Genomic DNA, 23,542 nt, shown 5'->3' with positions numbered 1-23,542 from the left:
CCTTTTACTACTTTCTGCTTCAGGATACCTCTCTTCACTGCACTTCCTCCTAGCAAGGAAGGAGAGGAGTCGGATATGGCGATATCTGGGCTAACGTTCGTAAAAGGGCCTGCAAAGTCCAGAGACTTAGTACCGCGCCGGAGGTCCCTGCCCCTCCCCTGCAGGGGCTCTGCCTGGGTTCCTTCCTGCCCTTCCTAGCCTGGGGAACCAGCAGCCTTTGTGAGTTTCCTTGACAACAGGATGGATAAGTTAAAAATAAACTGTGCTAGGGCTTGTGTGTGTGCATGCACGCATGCCTGTGTCCTCTCGTCTGCTGTGCTCACCTCAGCCCCTGTGGCTTCTAGATACTCCTGGAGAACATCTGTAGGAAGCCTTGGTGGGGCTCTGGTACTTGCATTTTGAAGCCCCTTGGTTGAGGGGTCAGATCTAGATAATCCCACAACATCGTTACCTCATATTCCTGATGGTAGCTGATGGGGAGAGGATGATAATGTTAACATGAAGAATGGAAAGCTGTTCCAAATGCCTCAGTCTTCAGGCAGTCTCATCAGAGAGGGATAATCCCACATTATCCATGCATTTCAGAACCTTGTGGGGCAGTGGAATAGGTACAGCTCTGGGTGGGGGTTTGGTTAAATCTTTCTAGGGAACCCCTACCAGATAAGGAGGGTCCTTTCTGGGCTTCTTTTATTAGGTGAGGAAGCACAGTACAAGTCACTTGGGTGACTTGTCCAGAGCCACTGGCTAAGCATGGCGGAGGAAGGAGCACTGACCCCCATCATCGGAAGTTGTGGCTTTTCCCCTCAGATCCTACGGATGAGGCCACCTCCATAAGTTCTTTCTTTTTTTAAATTGAAGTATAGTTGATTTACAATGTTGTGTTAATTTCTGCTGTACAGCAAAGTGCCTCCATAAGTTCTTTACCAAAGCCTGCTGTCTCTGTATCAGCAGTTCTGCACTAAAGCCTCTGTTTTGTGGTGTTATCACAGTTGTGAGTTAATTTAGAAACAGCTGTCTCTATGAGGGCAGGGGCAGCTTTACCACACCTGGAATTAATTCCTCTCTTCCTCCCACCATCCTTACATATATTTGTAAGTATTTTATGTAAGTATCTTTGTGCCGGGCATGAGGATATCCTGAGAAAAAGTTGTTATAATCCTTGTCTTTAGGGACCTTATGGTCAGTTGGGGCAGAAGACAGTTATAAAATCTCCCACCAAGTCCCTGTTGTGGCCAGTGCTGAGCCGGAGGGAGAAGGTCTGATTGTAGGAAAGGGAAGGACTGAGGTGGGGCGTGGGGGTTAGAGAAGGCTGGAGGAACAGGTTAGTGACACAAAGTACTTAAATCTGGAACATATTAAAAAAAACTCCTACAAATCAATAAAAAGGAAAGCAAGAAAACTCAGAAGAAAACTGGCCAATGGCTTGACAGACACTTCACAGAAGACGATATCCAAATGGCCAAGAAACACGTGAAGGGATCCTCAGTTTCATATATTTATTAGTCATCAGGGAAATTCAAACTGTCCAATTTGAAGAAAGATATAACTGTCTTTTTGTTTGCACATGTATGTAATGAAATCTTTGACACTTTGGTGAAACCTCCTTTTGCCATTTTCAGTTTACTTTATTCTGAATCTCTTACTGAAGAATAAAATGGATTCCGAGATGCTTACATAAAAGGAAATCTAGTGGGATGAACACACTGAAGTCAGAGACCTGGTTAGTAGGAGATTTGGGGCCAGCCATCGAATTTCTCAGAGCCCCTGTTTCTTCATTTGTAAACAGGGATCTTTCCGTCTTCCTTCCCTTCCTCCCAGAGCTGCTCAGATGTTCACAGGTGTGGGAGATGCTCTCAAAACTGTGAAGGGCTATTCAAATACTGTGTAGTATTGTTACTCTGATTCCAAGTGATTTGATTTCTCCTGCACCTCTTCTCACAGCAGCTATTCTAAATTCTCCTAAGAAATAAAAGCTCTGAGTAGAAGGATGGTCCCTAGGATGTAGAGCAGCCTGCTCCATGGTACTCTGGTTGGAGAACCTGTTGTTGGCATGGCTCTGGTCCCTTCACACAGGCTGGGGAGCAGGGTGAGTTCCTGTGAGCATTTCCTTATATGGCTGGGGTCTGGTGGCAACTCTGTGAGTGACATCAAAGTGTCTGCTGATGCCCAGGCCTGGTGGCTGGGAGAGGGCAGTGGTACACACCAGTCCTGGTGAAGCAGTGACTCGAGTTAGTGGTCCCATAGGGCTTTCACACTGAGTGGGGCTGGCCTCCTTATGGGGTGTTCTTGTGAAGTCTGGAAGTAACACCATGGACTTTGGGGAGCCCTGTTGCAGGGGCAATAGCCTGAACACCCAGCTTTCCCCGAGAGAGCCTGGGCTGTCTTGGTGGTTCTGAGCATCCATAGCTTGTGGCAGAGCAGGGGCTGCTCCCTGTGTGACTTAGGTGTTGATGGAGAGGGGTTCTCAAAGGTGGATGGGTCTTTTTGGATGTCTACACCCAGTATCCTACTCAGCGCTTGTGACCTTTTCCTCTTCTGTTTTTCTGCTATGTAGGAGTCGGAGGCAGAAGCAAAGGCAGATGGAGAGACTGCATCGGACAGTGAGAGCCGAGTGGAAGCTGTCACCCTACCAACCTCTGTAGACGATACCCCAGAGGTCCTCAACAGGGCCCTTTCCAACTTGTCTTCAAGGTAGCTTGGCTTAATGATGCAAGTGCTTGCTGGGGTCTTGCACTGTCTCCAAGTGCCATGGAAAACCCGAAGCCCTTAGCCCACAATCTTGTAGCAGGAGCCCACATCTGTTAGAATGTGAGGTGTAGGCCTGCCCGCTTTCATTGGCCACAGTCTCCCCTGCCTTTGCCTAGGGCTCCATTGAGTATCATCTAGTGTTTAACAGTGACTACGAGCGCCGCCTGGGTGGATCTGGCCTTGAAGGGTGCTCTAGGCTGTCTGGGAGGTGCTGTCTAAGGAGGAGGAACGAGTGGACATGGGGGTGGTCACTGACACAGCACATGAAGATGAATGATCCTTGGGGTTTGTGACTAATGGGCAGGTTGCTTTACACTGAGGAGCCCAAGTTTCTAGTTAGGAGTTCAGTTTTCCCTCTCTCACACACATACATTGTGGACATTCCTTGAATTTTCCTATAAGAATTGAGAAACATCTCAACTTGGGTGAATTCAGGGTTAAAATTTTGATCCCTTGAGATTCTAGTCCTTCCGATACCAGCTGCGTGGGCAGATTAAAAAGGCAAACTATAAGACCCCAAAACATTATCTAAGAGTGTTCCTGGGCATGCCTCCCACACATTTGTCCCTTTGAAAGGCTGTATTGTGCAGTGGTTAAGGACATGGGTTCTGGAGCCAGACTCCCAGGATTCAAATCTCAGCTTAAGCACTTCACAGGCGTATGAACTGTGCATCCCTTTCTTCATCTGTTGTAAAAGCTAGTAGTGTTGAGGGTTGAATCAATTAATACATGTAAAGTCCTTATAGAAGTGCCAGGTACATACATATGGTAGCTATTATTACCACTGTGTTTGATACTGTTATCGCCATAGCAATGCAGGGTCAGAGCAATGTAGGATTCTGCTGCAGGAAAAATGTTTTTTTCCTCAGATAGAGAAGCCCATAGAAGCCGTCCAAGTAGATACAGAAGTAGAGGGCATTGTTCCCTCGGGTCTTTTGCCTGATTCCTTCGTTAAGACACAAGCTGGGTGTGTTTTTCTGTGGACCTTGGAGGACTTGCTGAGTTTAGCATGGATGATGTGATGGCTCTGGTGGCTCTGCACCTCCCAGCATGTGGCTACTGGGCTACTGCCTCTGTCAAGGTGAAGGACATACTCCTGGAAAGGATTGACCTCAGGGCCCTCTCAACCCAGGAAGAACCATCCCCCTTGGGTTTGTACCTCAGTTCTTTCTGGGCCCCTGACATGTTTTCTCCTTCCCCTCCTCTCTAACTTAGATGGAAGAACTGGTGGGTGAGAGGCATCTTGACTTTGGCCATGATTGCATTTTTCTTCATCATCATTTACCTGGGACCAATGGTTTTAATGATGATTGTAAGTGCCATTTATATGCTGTTTTATAGTTTTGCCTTCACTTTTCCCTACAGGACTGGTCATTTTAAGTGCCAGGTGTTGGGCTGGTTCTGGGAATCACTTGGGGTCCAGGCTCTTCAGACCACATCTGCCTTAGAATAGCTGCGATTTCTCACCTTCCAGCAGCCAACTGGAGGGCTATTTGTGTGTGAATTAAGGATCACTTTAAAATTTGATTTTATTACTTCAGCTCTTTGATCAAACTGGGACCCTGGCTACGATTCTGTGTGACTCTTGGTTTTGTTTCTTGTTTTCCTGGAGTCTCCCTCCTAGGTTTTAGGACTTTTTTGTTAAGAAATCCCAGTCCACAGTACTTTGCTGTTAGTCTTCCCACTGTCGTGGACAGGGTCAAATGACTAACAGATGAGAGCTGAGCAGAGCAGTTGGGACTTTTCAAGTATGTATTTCTATTCGAAGTCAAGAATGGAAGATATTGAGTCCCGAGGTGGGGGGGGGTGTTCTACAATAAAAAGTTAATTGAACTTTCAGAAGCATATATTTATTGTGAGAAATTGCATCTACTCTGTGTGACTTAAAGGGCCTCACTACCCTGTGGGGTGGTGTGAGAGAGAAAGGAGGAGAGCGGAATCACTGAAGGACCGACATTGTTCTTAAATATAGTGGTTTTTCTTGAAGGCCCATGACCTGTTGGTTTCTGTTTCTAAAGATCATAAGAATTGGGGAGTTGACAAGTGTTCTAATTCTTTTGTGTCCTGCAGGTGATGTGTGTTCAGATTAAGTGTTTCCATGAGATTATCACTATTGGCTACAATGTCTACCACTCCTATGACCTGCCCTGGTTCAGAACCCTCAGCTGGTAAGCTCTTTAGCCCCACAGAAACCCTTAACAGATTTGGACAAGTGTTTTGTGGTAGGTATTTACAATCATGGTGGGAGGGAGGCTGTGATGGCCATGGACCTTCACAGCACCTTTGAGACCCAAGTATTGCATAGGCCGGACTGTATGGTTGGCCTGTGAGGAGCGTTTGAGTAGCTACCCAGAGTCTGGACTCTTCCTCAGAAGAAACCAGACCAGCTGCATCTGTGACTGTGTTTGCATCAGTATTTGGATTCCTTAGACTCTGCACAATGGCCCCCCTTTTCTATATCAGTACATTTTTCATGCTCTAGTATCTCAGCATCCCACAAGAATTATCTGGGAGTTGTCAGTGCTGGTGTTGCTATCTCTGGAACTTGACTTCCTCATCCTTAAAACAGATGGTTGAGACCTAGTCAGTGCTTTTCAAACTGTGGTTTTGGAGCCCTAGTTCCTCGGAGGCTCCTTGGGTGCCAGTGAGCAGGAGTGAGACTGAGTGCAGGGGATCGGGGCTCCTCAGAGGAACTCTGTTTTCTCCTCCTAGGAAGGGGCTTGGCTTTTTTTTTTTTCTGGCCACGCCACGCTACATGCAAGATCTTAGTTCCCTGACCAGGGATTGAACCTGGGCCCTCGGCAGTAAGAGCGCAGAGTCCTAACCGCTGGACCACCAGGGAATTCCGGGCTTGGCTATCTTGAAGCAAAAACAGGGTCAAAACCTATAGTGCAGATGATGTCCGAGACCCCTTCCTGATCTGAAACTCGCTGCTGTATTGACCACACTCTTCTCAGGTGGTGACATGTGAGCAGAGTACTGTGTAGTCCTGAGAAGACTTCGGGCAAATACAGATTCTTCTCACCCTGCTGTGCTGGGTCTCGGGCATTGATTTCATTACTTACCAGGCCAGAGAGTAGTGTTTTGGGCCCCAGCAACTTGGTTATGGCCAAGGGAGTTGATGTGCTCGGACTTGGCCTGGACACATCCTCTGAGAGATGCTTCCTCGTCATCCAGCAGCACAAGCTGCCTCGCAGTCTCCACAGGGCCTGTGCTTGCCACCTGGGTTAAGATGTAGGTCTCTCTTGTGGGTCTTCTATAGCTGGAAAACAATGTTATGAATTTTGTTAACATACTCAGGATGTCTGACCCCTGACTGTGGTCACTGTACAAAGGAAGTGTTTTTCACATAACAGAAAACAAACCCAGTATGGGAGTTCTTGAACTTCCACAATTAAAAAAAAAAAAAAGAAAAAATGGAAGAGAGAAGCTCTCCCTTCTCTTCTTTGTCTGGATCCTTGTTGAGTGTTTAGAGTGGGGCTGCTGGTTCCCATACTCAGAAACACCAGTGAGGCCGCAAAGGTATATGAGCCATGTCTTCTCCCTCCTCAGAGCTCCTTCCAGTAGAGGAGAGAGGTTATAAACAGATGAAGAGTTAGTGCTAGTGAAAGGTTTGTGTGTCAAAGCCAGGCATCAGAGAGGAAGACAGTCTGAAGCATAATTAATTGCTTAGTGGAAGGAGCAAATACTTTGTACTATAGAAATAAATGCAGGGGAGGCAGATATCATGTTTAGGTCATGCAAGGTTTTTATGAAGAAAATGGTATTTGAGCAACGAGTGATAAACTGGGTAAGTGAAGAGGATGTTCCAGGCAGGGAAAAGAAGGGAACCAAGCAGACAGGTGGCAAAGCCAGAGAAGTCCATTTTGATAGGTGTGCAAGGTTTGTGTCAGGAAGAGTGGATGTAAGGCTGCGGAGGCAGGATGAGGTGCCTTTCAGAGGGTTGTCTTACAGTTTGAGTGTTAAGTTAGGCCTGGTAATGCTACAGAAGGGGCAAAAACTTGAGTCCCAAGTTTATGATAAATGGAGAGTGAATGAAAGCCACAAATTTCTAGATAAACGTCTCACCTTCAGTGTCACCAGAGAACAGGGAATGGTGATCTGCTTGTCCTGTGTGAGCTGCCCCCGGGGGTCTTGGGGGTCAGGTGGACCTCTGGTCCTCGAAGCTTTCTAACAGCCTCGCTTTAAAGGAGAGGCCACATGTGCTCCCCTTGGCAGTGACCTGTATTCTCTTACAGGTACTTTCTACTGTGTGTAAATTATTTCTTCTATGGCGAAACAGTGACAGATTACTTCTTCACTCTGGTCCAGAGAGAGGAACCTTTGCGGATTCTCAGTAAATACCACCGATTCATTTCCTTTACTCTCTATCTAACAGGTATGAGTCAAGCAGCTCACCAGTTGTGTATGTCTTGCTTTTGCATGTCTGCTGAGTTGGGGCATTTCTTGGTCAATGTAAGGTTTTGATGACATTAACTCTGACCACTTAGGGGAGCAGAGCTAAGGATTCTGCCTTACGTGAGCTGTAGCAGCTCTTTACTAAGAGAAATGAGACCAAGGGGCTTGTGTGGTTGTGGAGGCTGAGTTTGTGCCACGTGTCCTTGTGTTCCAGCCTCTGTTGGAGGACTGCATAGCATGGTCTTGTCCTGACTGTCCTCTTGGCAGAGATTCTGCAGCGTGACTGAAACAAAAACCACCCAGGAACTTGTATATAAAAAGGGACATTGCGTTGACATATACACTACTATATATAAAATAGATAACTAACAAGAACCTGCTGTATATATAGCACAGGGAACTCTATTCAGTTCTCTGTAATGACCTATATGGGAATAGCATCTAAAAAAGAGTGGATATATATATATATGTATAACTGATTCACTTTGCTGTACAGCAGAAACTAACACACATTGTAAATCAACTATACTCCAATAAAAATTAATTTAAAAAAAAGGGACATTGCAGTATATTAGAAATTTTATTGATTTGGGTTTAAAAAGACCTGTGACTTCAAAGGAGCCAGGAGCTTACTCTTTGAATCTCAGTTAGCTCTTCTGTAATCTAAAGCTAAAACAGGAGCATTACTGTGAGGATTTGAACAGATACATTGCAACTTGACAAACAGTAAAGTGCTCTGTCAATCTAAACTCAGTTAAGACTGTACAGTAATGCTAGTAATGTGTTCTTCATAGTTACCCTAAAAGCCAGTTTGAGGCATATGAGAAATTTGTTCTGACCTAATAAGTTTCAGTCTTACCTGTTGTTCATCAGCTTGATGGCAATACTCCGTGAAAGACACCTGGCTATTAAAATATGAAGTCCCCTTCTGAGAGGTTTGCTGTGTTGAGGATAGAGAGCATGCCTCAGAGCCTGGGAGCAGCCCCACAAAGGGAGGCCAGGGGTCTTGAATAGTGATGTGCTCTCTTCTGGGCAGGGCTACTTTTGAGGGACTCAGCACACTTATGGGTAAAATCCCTTTTCTTCCTGGAGAGTTCGGTCATATGGGTCAGTAGGAGAGAGATGCAAGGATGGCCTTGGCCCCATACCAGGTAGATCCTCCTTCTGCCTGTTCTTTAGGACAGAGGTTGGCAAACTTTTTCTTAAAAGGTCCAGATAATAAATATTATAGGCTTTGGGGGCTATAGGGTCTCTGTTGCAGCTCCTCATTTCTGCCATTGTAGCACAAAAGGAACCCTGGACAATATGTAAACAAATAGGTATGGTTGTGTTCTAGTAAAAGTTTGTTTATAAAAACAGGCGGCTGGCCTGACTGTTGTCGGCCCGTGCTCTAGGATCAAAACATTTCTATCTGGTGAACAGTGTCCTAAGTTGAGTGTAGTCTGCAAGATTTTAAAATATTGCCTTCCTTTAATTGTCTTGAAGGAGTCATTTTTTCCTTCTGACTGCTTATCTGGTTTTATTCCCTTGGGCTATGAATTTGTGCCCTGGTTGGTTAACTGCTGCCAGGAAATTAGCAAAGGACTGCTTAACACAGCTAAAGGAAATGACTAGGACAAAGATAAATGCAGAATGTGATTCATTTTGCCCTTTCTCCTCCTCTTCCTCAAACTAGGATTCTGCATGTTTGTGCTGAGTCTGGTCAAGAAGCATTATCGACTGCAGTTCTACATGGTAAGGGAAATATGCGCATCAGTGTCAAAATTCTTGGCATAAGTGAAATTCTGTGGAAACTCCACAGGTCTCTCATCCTTTCAGTGATAAATCAAAACCCTGGAATGCAGTCTGTTTTTATTCATCTGGAACCTAGAGGATGAAGGAGGCATCCCTCGTGAAGTTTGGTGGCTCTTTATCCACCTAGACCCAATCGCTGTTATGTAATTTACACCCTAAGTAGTCTTTGCCCTCTGGACCTGAGGGTGGCCTCCAGGTAAGGCTCAAGGTGAAGCTTTAGGCATTGCCCATAGATATCCTGCCTGCTATATCACTCCCTCAACCTAAAAACATCCCCTCTCTGAGTGTCCTAAGCACTCAATAAATACTTACTAAGAAAATGAGAAGTACCCAGGCTTTTGGAGCATAGAAGGACTAACTAATGGGCCATATGGGCCCTCCTTTTGATGGCAACTGTAGCTGGGGAACATAGTTCTTCCCAGAGGCCTGTTCTATACCTTTTTCACTTCCTGTAAGGCAGGTACAGAAGCAGATATCTTTCCTACCTGTTTCTAAGCAATTTTCTATTTGGTATTAACGGTTATTTGAAGTTCCTTTCAAGCTAAACTGTTAGGTAAAGTTTATCCTTTATCTTCTTTTGCAGTTTGGCTGGACCCATGTAACATTACTGATTGTTGTAACCCAGTCACATCTTGTTATCCACAACCTGTTTGAAGGAATGATCTGGTGAGTGATGTTGGGGGGGGTTCCTTTTATTTTGTGGGTGTTTTCATATAGGTGGGCTGAGAAACTCTGATGAACTGTCTAAACCAGAGATTCTCACCTGAGCTACATCAGAATCCCTTGCAGGCCTAGTTGCAGCACAGGTTGCTGGGCACCCCCACTCCTGAGTTTCTGCTTCAGTAGCTATGGGGTGGGGCCTGAGAACTTGAATTTCTGATACATTCCCAGGTGATGCTGATGCTGCTGGTTGGGACCTACACTTTGAGAACCACTGTTCTAGACTAACAGGTGTAGGGATATTTAAAGAATCAAAGGCAATGTAACTATATGGCAACAAATTTGAAAATCTAGAAGAAAAAATCATGATTTCCTAACAAGAGGTCACCGAGTAAAAATCACGAAGAAGAAAACTTGAATAGATCAGTAACTATAAAAGAACTTTGAAAATTGCATAAGAATCCACACCTGGAAAAAATGACCAATGATAGCAGCTGAGTTTTATCCACCCCTTAATATTAAAGCTGATAAAACCATAGGGAGGGAGAAACAAGAATGATAAACTGATTTCTTTTATGATTATAGATATACTATTCTAAATAAACTATTAGCGAATGGAATCTGGCAATGTGTCAAAAGAATGATATACTTAGTAGATTTTATTCCACATATGCAATGGTTTCAGCAGGAAATCTATCACCATTGACAGAAATCAGTAGGCTGACTGAAGAAGCTATGCTTTTAGTGAAAATGTGAAGGCATATCCTCGTGTATATGAGGAGCTAAAGTACTGTGATTAAGATCCCAAACTGTGCCTCTGTTTCCTGTTCTCAGGGTGAAGGTACAGTGGGTACACTGCCTGAGGAATAAATTAGTAAAAATATGTAAAGTGCTTAGAACAGAGACTAGCTCATCTAAATGTTCGCCTTATGGCATTATTATGTTTAAAATAATGATAATGGCCTGAGGAGATGTACTCTCCCTCTCTTTCAGAGTGTTGTTAAGTAATTCTAAAGAGGGGCTCATGCTAAGTTCTCATCTTCAGGGCTAGACATACCACTTGGCTCTAGAGTGAACCATATTAAAATCTCTAGTTATTGGTTTTTAGACTGAATCTTCAAGACTTAATTATAGTTGTAGAGCAGAGAATGTTGCTAGAAGCCTCAACAAAGTAAATACTATGGGTTGTTGGGTGGATACAGGTGCTCTAAATCCCTACCTTAACAAGCAGGAAGTCAGAAAATATTGCCTGTAGTTGAAGGGCTAGGATTTTTGTATGTTATGTTAAACTGTAATAGAGAAAATTTGAAAAAAGTGACTGTCAGAGAGCAGAAAGTGAGAAGAGAGAGATGGTACAAGTTTGGAAACTGTCCCTTTTTTTTCATGGTGGGGATGACCAGACCAGCAGAGGGAGGCAGAGAAGAAATCTGGCTATATGTACTTGATCTTGCTCTCAGTGTAGTCCTGGGGAAGAGTTGGGCTCACTAGAGCTAGTAGAGCTAGTAAAAAAAAAAAAAAGGTAAATTATGAAATAGATAATAAATGTATTACTTAGGATTATGGAAGTAACTACTAGAAGAAGAAAAGTCAGAAATGTTTAAAAGTAGTTATTTTGGAGAATGGAGATAGGGATAGGGGAAACAAGGTAACTTTTTATTTTTTCTTTTCTTTACACTTTAAATTTTTATATTACTTTATAATGAAAAAAGAACAAATGACATTTCATAGGGTACCACCTCCATTTATTCAGTAGTCATTCAGTAAACATTTGAATGCTGCTATGTGCTGGGTACTAGGTATGGCTTATGTGGCATTTTATTTCTTTTAAACTTATTCCTTAATGGTTAATAAGTACTATATGGGTTATTCTGGTACTGAAATTTATGAATGGCATTGTTTTGTGGACTTTTGAGGTATTATCATCTTGGTAGTGTTGATTCTTACTTTGGTTTATTTCCTAGGTTCATTGTCCCCATTTCTTGTGTGATCTGTAATGACATTATGGCCTATATGTTTGGCTTCTTCTTTGGTCGAACCCCACTCATCAAGGTAAGTGGATCACCCTAACATGGACCATCACCGTGAGGGGAGGGTGGTGCTTTCAATATGAGTAGATCAGCTTGGGAGACAGAAGAGATCTAGCTGGTGTGTACATCTTTATGTCATCCTGATGAAAGGCTAGTAATAAATTAGCTTCAAGAGAAAAGCCAGAGGAAGACTTGACAACTACTCATAGGAAAAAAAAGAGCTAATAGGGAAAATATTTTTATAGACGGTGTAGGCACACTTTTGTGGCTTTGATCTGAATTTGAGTGTTATCATTTAAATAGTTTGCTGTTTTATAATATAATTAAATTATTTGGCCAATTGAAACAGAAAGGAAACTGAGGGCTATCAGACAGGGAACAAGGAAACCAAGTATGGGGTACTTTAGAAGGTGAGGTGGTTTAATTGAATGAGTTTTTTTAATAGTAGAAAGACCTTTAACAGTTAATCATTATTCCCAAAGCTAGAGTTATCAAAATGCCTTTTTTTAAGAACTTGCTCTCTGTCCACAGCTGTCCCCGAAGAAGACCTGGGAAGGCTTCATCGGGGGCTGCTTTGCTACTGTGGTATTTGGCCTTCTGGTAGGTGGTGCTCCCAGTTGGGTGGGGGATGGGCAGAGGCCTCCCACCCACCTTCAAAGCCCATCCATGGCTAGTGAGCATGTCCCCCGAGGCCAAGGACTCTGTCCTGCAGAATGGCAACCTTGCCCTATAGCGGGGCATGAACATGGCATGGGCAATGCCAGCTGTCCTTTATCTGCCAGTCTTTAAGCAGTAGAGGAGTGGGGGCCGTGCACACCTTGTACTCCTCTCAGTCTGAGGCCTGGCAACACTCAGGAGATGGCATTCTTGTCCAGGCAATTGATATTTTGCCTGAGAGTAAGAGGTGAGGTGGGATATGCCATTCTAACCCAGATTTTCTCCTGTGCGTGTCTTTCCTGGAGAGGAATGATCTCCCAGCCCTTTCTAGAGCACCATTCGCTGCTTTTGACCCTCAGGCCTGTCTCTCCCCTTTTCAAAGTTGTCCAGCTGCCCTTCAGGGCTGACCCCCTACTTACTGCTCTTCAGCCTTCTCTCCTCCTGGTTGTCTCCCTCTCACTATACCACTCCCCTCACCACCTGCCATTTTGAATTAAGGGATCCTGAGAAAAATGGACCGTTGCTCCTCCAAATGGGTGAAACTTCTTGTAGTTCTTTGCCCAAATTCCCTCAGGTCTTTCCTGGATTTATTCAGGGCCTGGTTATTGGAGCAAGTACATTGAAGCCTCAGTGGGCCATCAGCCTCTTTTCCATTTTTTTTTCCAGATACAGGTAAAATACACATATGGTGAAATATGAACCTCTGATTTAGTGCATAGCTTGCACTTAGGGTGCTAGGCACTGTGAGGGACTTGGCTGAACCAGGCACATGCTGCCCAGGCAAGATGGCTGGAACTTGTTTCCCTAGTCTGTCTGTTCTCATCCTCAGCTGTCCTATGTGATGTCCGGGTACAGATGCTTTGTCTGCCCCGTGGAGTACAACAATGATACCAACAGCTTCACTGTGGACTGTGAGCCCTCGGACCTGTTTCGTCTGCAGGAGTACAACATTCCTGGGGTGATCCAGTCGGTCATTGGCTGGGTATGTGCCACTCACATGGGGCGAATGATCCTTGGCTGGATAGTGACTACACAGAGAGAGCCCTCTCTCCACCACTGCCTTCCCTCAAAAACAACTAGCTTCCTCCCTCCCCAAAGCTTGTAAGCCCCAGGTTGGAGAATTGCTCAAGTCAGTTCAGGGTGAGGACAGGAGGAGACATTTCCTCCCGCTTCAAATCATTAAGACCAGGATTCTGAAAGTGTGCTTTTGGATCCTGGGGCACCCTGAGGTCCTCTCAGGGGGTCTGTACTTTCTTCATAACATAATGAAGAAAGTTTCACTTTTTCACTTTGTCAACATTTGCCATGGTGGTGCAAAAGCAGTGCTGGCACCTTAGCATGAGTGAAGGCAGTGGCACTAAACTGGACTGTCATTGAATTCATTATGCCACATACTCACAGGAAGACTCAGCCAGCTCACTTTAAGAATGTCTTTGATGGGATAGTAAAATTATTAAATTTATTAAATCTTGACCCTTGAATACACACCTTTCTAATGCTCTGGTACCAAAATGGAAATTATACATAAAATGCTCCTGCTATATGCTGCAGGACAGTGCTTACCTAAAGGAAGACTGCGTGTGCACCTGCTTGAGTTACGAGCTGAACTAGCGGCTTTTTTATGGGGACATAATTTTTACTTGAAAAGAACCGGCAAACTATAATTTTTCAGATTTGGATTTTTGGCAGACATTTTTCTTGAAAAGAAACAAAGTGAGTCTGTCACTTCAAGAAAACAACTGACAGTAGTTGTTACCAATGATAAAATTTGGCTTTCAAGTACAAATTAGAGTTTTGGAAAGTGTATACCTGCCACTGTAAGTTTGACAGCTTCTTAATACTTAAAGGCTTTTCTGAGGGATCTGTGGTGATTTTAACATATGACGTTTTGACATTGTATGGCAAAATTTGTCTACATTTGAAAGATCTGTGTAACTCAGTGAACCAGTATTTTTGAAATGGCCAGTGCATGGTGTTACACAGTCATGCACGGGTAAACGATCCATTCAAATGGTCATTGATAGGCTTTCAGATTCCACATTGCACCAAATTTTTAGAAAACTACGGCTCAAGTTCTGGTGTAGTATCAGAGAAGAATACCCATAATTATCTGAAAAGACGGTGCTAAAATACTCTTCCTTTTTTCAACAATGTGTCCTTGTAGGGCTAGATTTTCTTCATACACTTCAACCAAAACATCATATTGCTGTAGACTGAGTGCGTAGTACCTTAATGTCCTCTATTAAGCCATATATTAGAGATTTACCAAAAACAAACAAAAACCCACAAACCAGTCTTTTTCCTAAATTATTTTGGGGTGGGGGGAGAGAAATAGTTTCATAAAGAGGTGGTTTTGTTGTTGTTTGTTTGTTTTTTAATGTTAACAAGTAATAAGCCTGGGCTTGCAGGCATCTCAACTGACTTCATTTATTCTTTTCAGAAAACAGTCCGGATGTACCCCTTCCAGATTCACAGCATTGCCCTCTCCACTTTTGCTTCACTCATTGGCCCCTTTGGAGGGTTCTTCGCTAGTGGATTCAAGCGAGCCTTTAAAATCAAAGTAGGAAAACCCTTTTCTTTTCCCCTCATTGTCTCCAAGCTGGGCCCCTTTTCACCCGTCTTCTGCCTTCCTCCTCCTGTCCCACTTCATCAGCCACCACCCCCTTCAAAATACCAAGCTATGAACTCTGATTATTAATGTGTGCTCTTCTTCACCCATGCATGGAATTTAAGTAGGTTAAAGGAAGATACATTGTTTCTAAGAAAATTCAGTGGTTGGATTTTCAGTATATTTGTTAATATATTCTTTCTTCAAAAGAAACATTTTGTAATTTAATAAGATTGTGTCCTATTATAGCTTCAGCATTTGAATCAATACTTACTTTTCACTTTCTGTTGCCCTCAGCTATTCAGTACAGTAGCTGGACATTGAGGTGGGACCATAAACCAGGCTTTGACTTGGCTGAGGCCAGGCTCATCAATCCTTCCCCTCCTCTAACAGGACTTTGCCAATACCATTCCTGGCCATGGAGGCATCATGGATCGCTTTGACTGCCAGTATCTGATGGCCACCTTTGTCAATGTGTATATTGCCAGTTTTATCAGGTATAGTACCTTTCCATCTGAACCAAGTTAGTGGATTTTTAAGTGGTGAAATTCTAGAATTCTAGCTACTTCTCAGTTTGAGTGAAAAAAACCAAGTGTGAATGCAGTTTTCAGTTGCTATTAGTTATGGATTCCCTGAGGACCCTTACCCTCCATTAGTAGAGAATCCAGAGAGGGAGCAGCTACTTAAATAATCAGGCCCTCGAAGTTGCTTGGCCCCTGCTTTGCTCAGTGCTGTTTCTTCATCCTCTTCTAGGGGCCCTAACCCGAGTAAGCTGGTTCAGCAGTTCCTGACCTTGAGGCCAGATCAGCAGCTCCACATCTTCAACATGCTCAAATCTCACCTGACTGACAAGGGGATGCTGACAGCTGCCACGGAGGACGAATAGGGACCACCAAGGGCCAGAAGAGCAGGAACAGGGCTGAGTGAGGGGCAGGGCTCCAGGGCAAGCCCAGCTGGACAAAGACAAGACTTCAACTCACTGTCTTTTTTTTTTTTTTTTACAGTGTTTTTTATTTGTGGATTTAAAAAAAAAATCTGTGTGTACAGTCTATGTGCTTATGATTTGGGTTGTAAGTAACCTACAGCTTTGAGTTGGAAAGAAGTCATGGTGGTAAAACCATTTGGGTTTTTAAAACCGAAGTTTTTAACAACCTGGAAGACAGTGTTGCCCAGCTCTGAAGCACCTGCTTGGTGCTTCTAGCTCCCAAGCTGGAGCTTCCATATCTGGGCTTGATCAGAGTGGTCATTCATCTGTGTTCTTCCAGTTTAGCCACCCCGCCACCCCGCCACCCCAAGCTCTCTTTGTAGCTGACCCCCAGCAGGGAAGAGATGCACAGCTTGGATGTCTTTACTACTGGAGCGCTTTCCCTGGGCTTCTCAGTAATCCCTGCCTTGGAGCTACAGGAGTGCTGCCTCCTGAGGCTGGAGGGATGAAGACTTGTTAATCAGATAGGCATTCTGTTCACAAATCCTGTGGAGTATGAGCTCTGCTTTATGATATGGGTTCACCTCGCTTCATCACAGACTGAAAGAAGGTTTCAGTTTTTATTTTTTTCAGAAAGCATGAAAAATTATAATAGTCTGGAGAAAAGCTACACTGTACTATTTCAAGTGTATGCAGTAGGATATACTGTAGTTGGGCCTTTTCCCACAGGGTTTAGGCTCAAGTGGCTCCTATAGGGCAGTCGGTTAACTGGGTCTTTTCAGGGATGATGTCGTTCACGTTTGTGCTGTAGACTTGTTGCTGCTGAATCCCTTCTGGGGGCTTCCCGATTTGACAGGGAGCAGAGGGCTTCTCTTTCACATGCCCATGCCCTTGGCCTTGCTGACCACCCACGTAGCTGCTGTGTTGTGTGTGTGTGTGTGTGTGTATATTATATATATAATATATATATGTATAACTCTTAAGGCAAGTGTGTATCTGTGTGTGTGTTAAAAATCACTTATTTCTTACAGTGATTTCAATTGTACCATGACTTCTTCACTGAAACCACAAAGTCCTGCTTACAACTCTGCATAACCCAACCCAATTAGAGGTTTGAAGCTTCTGAAGATTAAATGCACACTTGTTGTATAATGTGACCAGTTTAAATGTAGTTTATATTTTACAGGGGGACCGTTTTTCTTTTCAACTGTGACTTATTTATTGTTTCCTTTTAAGTAGAGGAGTGAGGTTGACTTTTGGAATATACATTCTTTGTCAGGACAATAAGCAAGGGGAGAGCTTGGTGGCCAAGTGTGTTCCATTATTCTGTGCCATATTGGTTCTCATTGCCAAATGGGGGTGTAGCAGCTTGCTTCAGCACCTTGGGCTGGTGCTGCTTTGCTTTATTTCTGTTTATCTCAGCCTCACTGCATCCGTGGATGCTCACAGCCAGCCCAGATCACTAAAGCGTCCAGCACGGACCAGACCCCTCTTGATGTCTCAGCTCACAGTCGCTGTGTGACCTTCCACGTGCAACAGCTTCTTTCTTCTGAACTTTTATTTCCAGTTCATTACATGGCTTTTCTTTTTCAGGTCCAAGGCCCCCTTAAAAACAAAATGTGTTTTTGCATGGGGTTTTAGTGCTGGCTGTGACTCTAGGTAGGACAGACACATCACTCTGTGGGTCCTCATTTTCTGAGGTGTCTTGTAATTCCCATATTCCATGATTCTGGCTGAACAAGTACATGTACCAGAGGCTGCTGCAGGTATTGAGTCATGTCCTGGGCACCCAAAAAGCAAGTACTTACAGGCCTTTTCTAAATACTTGTCCTTAAAATGCTTGTCCTCAGCAATAAATCTTAAAAAGTGGAGGTGATGAGTAACGAATCTAGTTTTCTGATTGCAGAATGAACTTGGTTCCCCAAACCAGAGATGGAATGGTGCCACATTTGTCTCGTGGTGCCCTACTGTGGGCAGATGGTGGATCCTTGGGTGCAGGGAGTCTCAGCTGGGACTCGGCAGCAGAGAGCCACCTTTGAATAGGTCTTCCTTTGGGATCAGGGAGCCTGGCACATTCCTGTGGACATGGCTGCTGATGGGGGTCCTGGGAAACGGCAGCTGGAAGCTCAACAGAGCTGCCATCAAGAAAGCCTGAGGGTCAGCTGGGATTTTGTTTTCTTTTGATTCCCTTCCTGCTTTCTGGTGAAATAGGGGAATTTCATAGTCAGTAGCCAGGAGACTGATGCCACCTTGTGTCTATATAGCACATTGTTTTTCTTTCTCCCATTTATTGAAAATCTTTCACCAAATAGACAAGTTTCCAGAGACTTGTAACACACAGCTGTGCAGATATTAATGAGTGGCATAACTTGCTTCAGATCCATTTTTTTTTTTGTGAGAAATAAAATGTGACAAATTGTGTGCCCTCCCTTGTTGTGGATTTAGTTTCTAACTCCCATGCATGGTTTTATGTTTCCCATTTGATTTTGTGTTCATACATATTGTGCAGTCCTGTTTTAGAGATTTTTTTTTTTGTTTTCCAATTTGAATCCTATACATTCTCACAGCAGCCTTCTGAGGTACCTCAGGTCAGAGGCATGAGCCCTTTGCTGATGAGGAAGCCGAGGGCCGGGGGGCACTTCCCCAGGGTCACGTGGTGGTTGTGCTCACCAGCAGGACAAGGACTTCTCATCCCCGGGCCTCCTCACCTTTGGGAGAGCGCAATATTCCTTCTGGCAAGCTCAGGAGGCCTGACCTGTGTGCCATGTTTAGAGTTTAAGTTGCTGTTAGCTCCTACTTGGTGACATAAGGAGCTGATGGAAAAAGAAACCAGGGAGCATCTGCAGGGGCTGGGCCTGGGCGTCCTCCCTGGCGAGTTCTCGTGACTGCTCGCAGGACACCCACGCCTTTTCCCTTTGCGTGCATGTGCCACCCTCTCAGTTGCTCTCAGCATCGAAAAAGTACACATTTATGTTTTGCTTCTGAAAGTGAAACCCTCTAAGGCAGCCTGGGCCTTATTTATGTTTATTACTTCTTGCCTGTTTCATATTCTGAGCATTTTAGTAGGTATAGTTTAACTGTATTTAAGATGTATCTCCTTCTAGTGTTGTACAATTCTGTAATGTATGTTTGAAACTAATGTCTCTTTCAGAAGGGGCAAAATGTAGCCTTACACAGGTAGACTCTGAAATCATTTTATGGTATTTATTTTTTCCCCGCTGTGCTTTTTATCCTGTAACTTATATTGTATAAGAAGATTCCAAAAATATATTTTAACGGAGACTAAACGGGCCCTTTGATTTGAATGAGCTAGTTGCCGAGTTAGCTGGAGGCTGATTCGAATGGATCCTTAAGTTCACATCTTCAGACTGTCAGTGAGCCCCTGGCAGGCTCAGGAGCATCCCTGACATTGCCAGGGGCAGGGGTGTGTGTGACTGACTCAGGGCAAAGAGCATCATTGCTTGGAAAACTGGACAGCAGTGGCCTTGCTCCGTAAGAAGCCTGCCCAAGGTCAGTTTCCAAGGAAGTAGATTTGCATTACTGTACTAGATGTGGCACCTCTGAAACTTCTTCTTGTGTCACTGATATCTTAGGCACCATCGCCTTTTGTCTTTGGGAGTAACTCTCATCTGTGCCCACCTTTCTTGTGCGTTGTGATTATGTGCTGAGGAAGGGGTGGAGTGGGGAGGGAGCAGTTTCCCTTAGGCCCAGGGTGCTGTCCTTCCACAGAAGGATGTCCAGGTGACTGTCACACACACATTGCAAAACAACAAACCATGGGCCGACTCTCACTGTGCTTGTCAGCAGGGGCTCCGAAAGAGTGGCTGGAACAAACCATCAGCTTCCTGAAGAGAGGGTCTGGTTCTTGGGCAGAGCCTCGTTATTCTGTCCTTGTCTTGGTGAAACGAACTTCCTTTTCCCTTGATCACCTTCCATGCTCGCAGTTACCCAGCTTTCACTTTTTAAAGAGATTACCCGCTCCCACTTCCTAACTTGTTTTCCCTTGTTGGGTGGGGGCCCTTGTGGCACGACCTACATAGGGTGCTAGGCTTGGACCAAGTGGTGATGAAAGAGGCTAATTTAAGGGCTCTTCTAGGCCTACCTCCTCTTGGTCCTGAAGTCTGTTCACCCACATTCCCTGCAGAAGGTGGGCCCGTTCTCAGTGAGGAATGGAGTCCCAGCTGCTGACTGCCTATTTCCATTTGAAGGTGGCCCCGTCTTTCTGTTCCTCCCATCACTGCACACCCCCCCCTTTCAGGTTTACCGGCAGTAACCTTATTCACCTGGCCTCTTAGGTGGGTAGAGGCTGCTGTTCTTACGTGGGGCTGCCTCTTGATAGAGTAAGGCTTTCACCTGTCCGTATGTATGGCATGTTTTCAAAGACAAAGAGATCTCAGCTGGGAGGCTGGTTTGGGAGGTATACTTTGGGTGCTGAAGTGTTGGGATTTTAGAACATGTAGATGATTTATGAGAACAGAATGCCAGAATATCTGAAGTCTAGGATTTTATGGCCAGTGGCTTTCAAATCCATTGGCTCTTTGAAAACCCTGCCCCCCTTCCCCTCTTCTACCAAATGCCTGTCTGATGAGGCTCCTTTTTATTCTCGAGTCATTAAGTTACCAGCAGTGTGTTTATTAATAATAATTGCAATAATAGTGCTTAATATGTGCCAGGCACAGTGCTAAGGATGCATTATCCCTTTTAATCCAGAAAACAACCTTTGATCAGGTATTATCTCCATTTTATACATGAGGAAAATGAGGTACCATGACAGGCAAAGTGCAGTGGTTAAGATAGACTTTGGGCTCAAATAGCCCTAGGTTTGGGCAGGTTACTAGGTACAATTCCAACCCAGCTGGCTCTGATAATAGCAGCTCCCTTACGGGATTGTTGTGAGGATTTTATGAGGTAATGCATGTAAATATTTGTCAGTGCCTGGCACATAGTAAGCTCAATAAATGGTAGTTGTTTTTATTGAACCCAGCTGGTAATTTGAACCCAGGGTTGTGTGATGCTGGAGACTGTTTCTCAGCCACTACACTGCCCCTTCCCTGCACACAGCCTGGGTGTTCAAAGTCTAGAAAGTGACCACACTCTCCTTCTGAGAGAATCAGTCCAGACCTTACCCATCTACAGTGACTGGGTACTTCCCACTTCATTTAGAAAGCCAGCCTGACGAAAGGAAAGAGGATGTGGACAAGTTCCAGAATTCTCCATTCCTGGTAGGAATGGTTTGCCTGAGGTTTTGCTCACCTCCTGCTGCCCCTGGTCTGGACTTGCCACGGGGAAGGAGGCCCTTTCCTCTTGCCTGGTGGTGCCTCCACTTCCTGGGCAGTAAGGGCTGATCTGTGAATTGCTGTGGACCCCATGTCCCCCTCTGCCAAGAACTGTGCTCTGTGCACACAGCTCAGGGACCTGCAGCAGTCCTCCGTGTGAGCGGACACCGCGGGGCCCAAGAGGAGTGGGAGAGAGAGAAAGCTGCTCTGTAGTAGATGATAGTACAGAGGGAAGGCCTAAAGCTCTCGCTCATGTCCTTACACATAACAAGTCAGGGGCTTTGTGTTTCTTGCTTTCTTAAAAGTGTTAACAGGGTAGATGCAGGTGACCACTTGGGGATAGATAGAGGGTGTTTCTCTTGGATTCTAGGTTAGCAGAGGATCTCAGCGGTGATTCATGAATGAAAGGAGAGTAGGCACCGGATTAATGAAAAATGAAAACTATTTCTTTTAGTTTTCCGAATGCAGACAGAGGAGTTGGGGAGGGTGTGTTTGAGGTGGCTCATTCTTCACTTGGAAGGAATGGTGTTGACGGGGTATCCCGGAAGTTCTCAAGCCAATAGAATAATAATGACCTAGGACCACTGGCTTGACTGTGGGCTGTTTCCTGAGTGAGGGGAATGAAGACTAGACCCAAGGCCCATGTGTTTAAATGGTAGTCTCTCCCCTTCAGTTAGTTGCTTATGACAGGAGCCAGGAGCACAGTTGTGGGGGTTTAGTGAGCAGCTGCTGTGATGGACTGATCCTAGGCCTGCCTCCCACTCCTCTGGACCCATGCTTGCCAGGCCGGGCACTTCCTCCCTCATTGTTGCATCTAATGGACCCAGGCAGCTTTTTATCTGTAGAGAAAACAGCTCCAAACCAGGGGCAAGGGCCCTCTGCACCTTGGGCTGAAGATGCTGCTGCAGTGGTCTCCCAGGTCTCGGGAGACCCTTATGTAGTGCTCAGAGTCTCTAGTTGGGTTTAGCCACCTGGTGACTGTCCTAGGTGAGATTCTCTGCCGACGTCATCCATAGCGCAGTCCCTGTCCTTGGCTGCTGGAGCACCCATTTCTTACCTTTGTTAGTTTCATGTGCTCGTTTTGCTGGCTTTGTGCCAGGGAATGCCAGACTAGAAAGGGGGTTGAGAATGTACCTACCTGTTTTTATAAGGATGTCCTTTGTGTTCTGTTGCATTTGAATCCTCCATACACACAGCACCATGTGGCTGCCACACAGCACTGTGTTGCTGCCTTATGTCACACTGGCTGGGTGTCTGGGAGCTGATTACAAAGGGAAAGAGCTGAGCAGACATCAGGGCCAACATAACCAAAGGACTTGGAGCCAAGAGAACAAAAGGCAGTGTCAGGATACACTGGTTTATTGTCGTCCGGCCAGCGGACTGTTGAGAAGCCATGGGGGCAGCAGCAGGAGGAGTGCAGGCAGAGGAGAGGCCAAGAGTCCTGCAGCTGGCGGAGGCCAGCCCTGAGTGTCTTGTGGGTGCGGGAACAGAAACTGGGCTCAGAAACCCATCCAGGTCTCCCTGGATTCAATGCTCATGCACTGTGAATTCTCTTCTGGAGTCGATGCTGATACCAAGTTTTAAGTTTTATTGGTGTTTAATACTTTCCAAAACAGGAGGGGAAGACCAAAGTGTTAGAGACAAGCGGCCCCTCTGTTGAAGATTGTTGGGAAGCCTGGTGGTGTTGGGTGAGTCAGGCACTTCCTCAGTTCTGTTCACTCTGAAGACCTGTTTAGTGAGAAAGTTCCCCAAAACATAGAAATGGCTTCCCTGGCCCCACTGGGGAGTGCCAGGTAGTCAAATGTAGCCCACTGCAGTGTCTGTGCTGCCAAGATTGGCCCGGAGTTTGTCCTGGCCCTGCCTCTGGCATTTCACTAAATCCATGTGTTTTTGCCCCAGCTGACCTTTCTCTGTGCACTGTCTGATCAGTATTGAACTGATTCTTTTTCAATGAAGTGTCAGATCATGATATACTGTACATTGGAAAGTATTCACCTTATTTATATACCTGAATCTTCCTACTACACAAATAAACATCTGTTAAATTCTGCATCGTTTGTGGTATCTGATGGGGGGTGTGCTGACTTGGTATGAGATGTGTGGGGGGGGTTGTCTGTATGGAACCAGCATCACTTCCAGGGCGCTGCCGACCACTCCCTCCTGAGGCATCCTCTGCCCTTGGCCTTCACCTGCTCTCTGGCTTTCCACCTTTCCTCATTTTGCCTTGGCTGCTCCTTCTAAGTTGCCTTTCTGGGCATCTCTCCTCCTGCTGGCCCTGCCCTTAGCTGGCAGCATTCTGCTCGAGACACTTCTCCCCACTGAATGCTCTCCTGGGTGTTCTTGCCTACTCTCAGGGCTTCAGTCACCATAATCCTGGGGTTTCCAAGTCCACATTCCTAACCCCCATGGGCCTGTGAGGCCTCTTTGTGTGGACTTTGCATGGCCAGAC

At 45.1% G+C, this 23,542-nt stretch overlaps 1 protein-coding gene and 1 non-coding gene across 2 annotated transcripts in view; one reads left to right on the top strand and one right to left on the bottom strand.

Annotated features, from left to right (window-relative positions):
- Positions 1-23,143, top strand: part of CDS2 (CDP-diacylglycerol synthase 2) — a 73,226-nt gene extending 50,083 nt beyond the window's left edge. Inside the window, exons 2-13 of the mRNA XM_027118224.1 lie at positions 2,555-2,691; positions 3,964-4,060; positions 4,819-4,916; positions 6,987-7,126; positions 8,822-8,880; positions 9,524-9,606; positions 11,562-11,649; positions 12,159-12,227; positions 13,114-13,266; positions 14,725-14,844; positions 15,286-15,389; positions 15,646-23,143. Coding sequence (XP_026974025.1) covers positions 2,555-2,691; positions 3,964-4,060; positions 4,819-4,916; positions 6,987-7,126; positions 8,822-8,880; positions 9,524-9,606; positions 11,562-11,649; positions 12,159-12,227; positions 13,114-13,266; positions 14,725-14,844; positions 15,286-15,389; positions 15,646-15,778 — 1,281 coding nt within the window. The 3' untranslated portion in view covers positions 15,779-23,143. The remainder of the gene's footprint in view (positions 1-2,554; positions 2,692-3,963; positions 4,061-4,818; positions 4,917-6,986; positions 7,127-8,821; positions 8,881-9,523; positions 9,607-11,561; positions 11,650-12,158; positions 12,228-13,113; positions 13,267-14,724; positions 14,845-15,285; positions 15,390-15,645) is intronic.
- TRNAK-CUU (transfer RNA lysine (anticodon CUU)) lies at positions 5,518-5,590 on the bottom strand. The gene has a single exon. It is a non-coding gene; the product is annotated as a tRNA-Lys (tRNA).
- Positions 23,144-23,542: the final 399 nt, after the last annotated feature.

The sequence above is a fragment of the Aethalodelphis obliquidens genome, unplaced genomic scaffold, assembly GCF_003676395.1.
Source record: "Aethalodelphis obliquidens isolate GAN/ISIS:26980383/991018 unplaced genomic scaffold, ASM367639v1 scaffold18, whole genome shotgun sequence".
Taxonomy (NCBI): domain Eukaryota; kingdom Metazoa; phylum Chordata; class Mammalia; order Artiodactyla; family Delphinidae; genus Aethalodelphis; species Aethalodelphis obliquidens.
The sequence above is the reverse complement of the archived record's forward strand: the minus strand, read 5'-3'. Positions and strand labels throughout refer to the sequence as shown.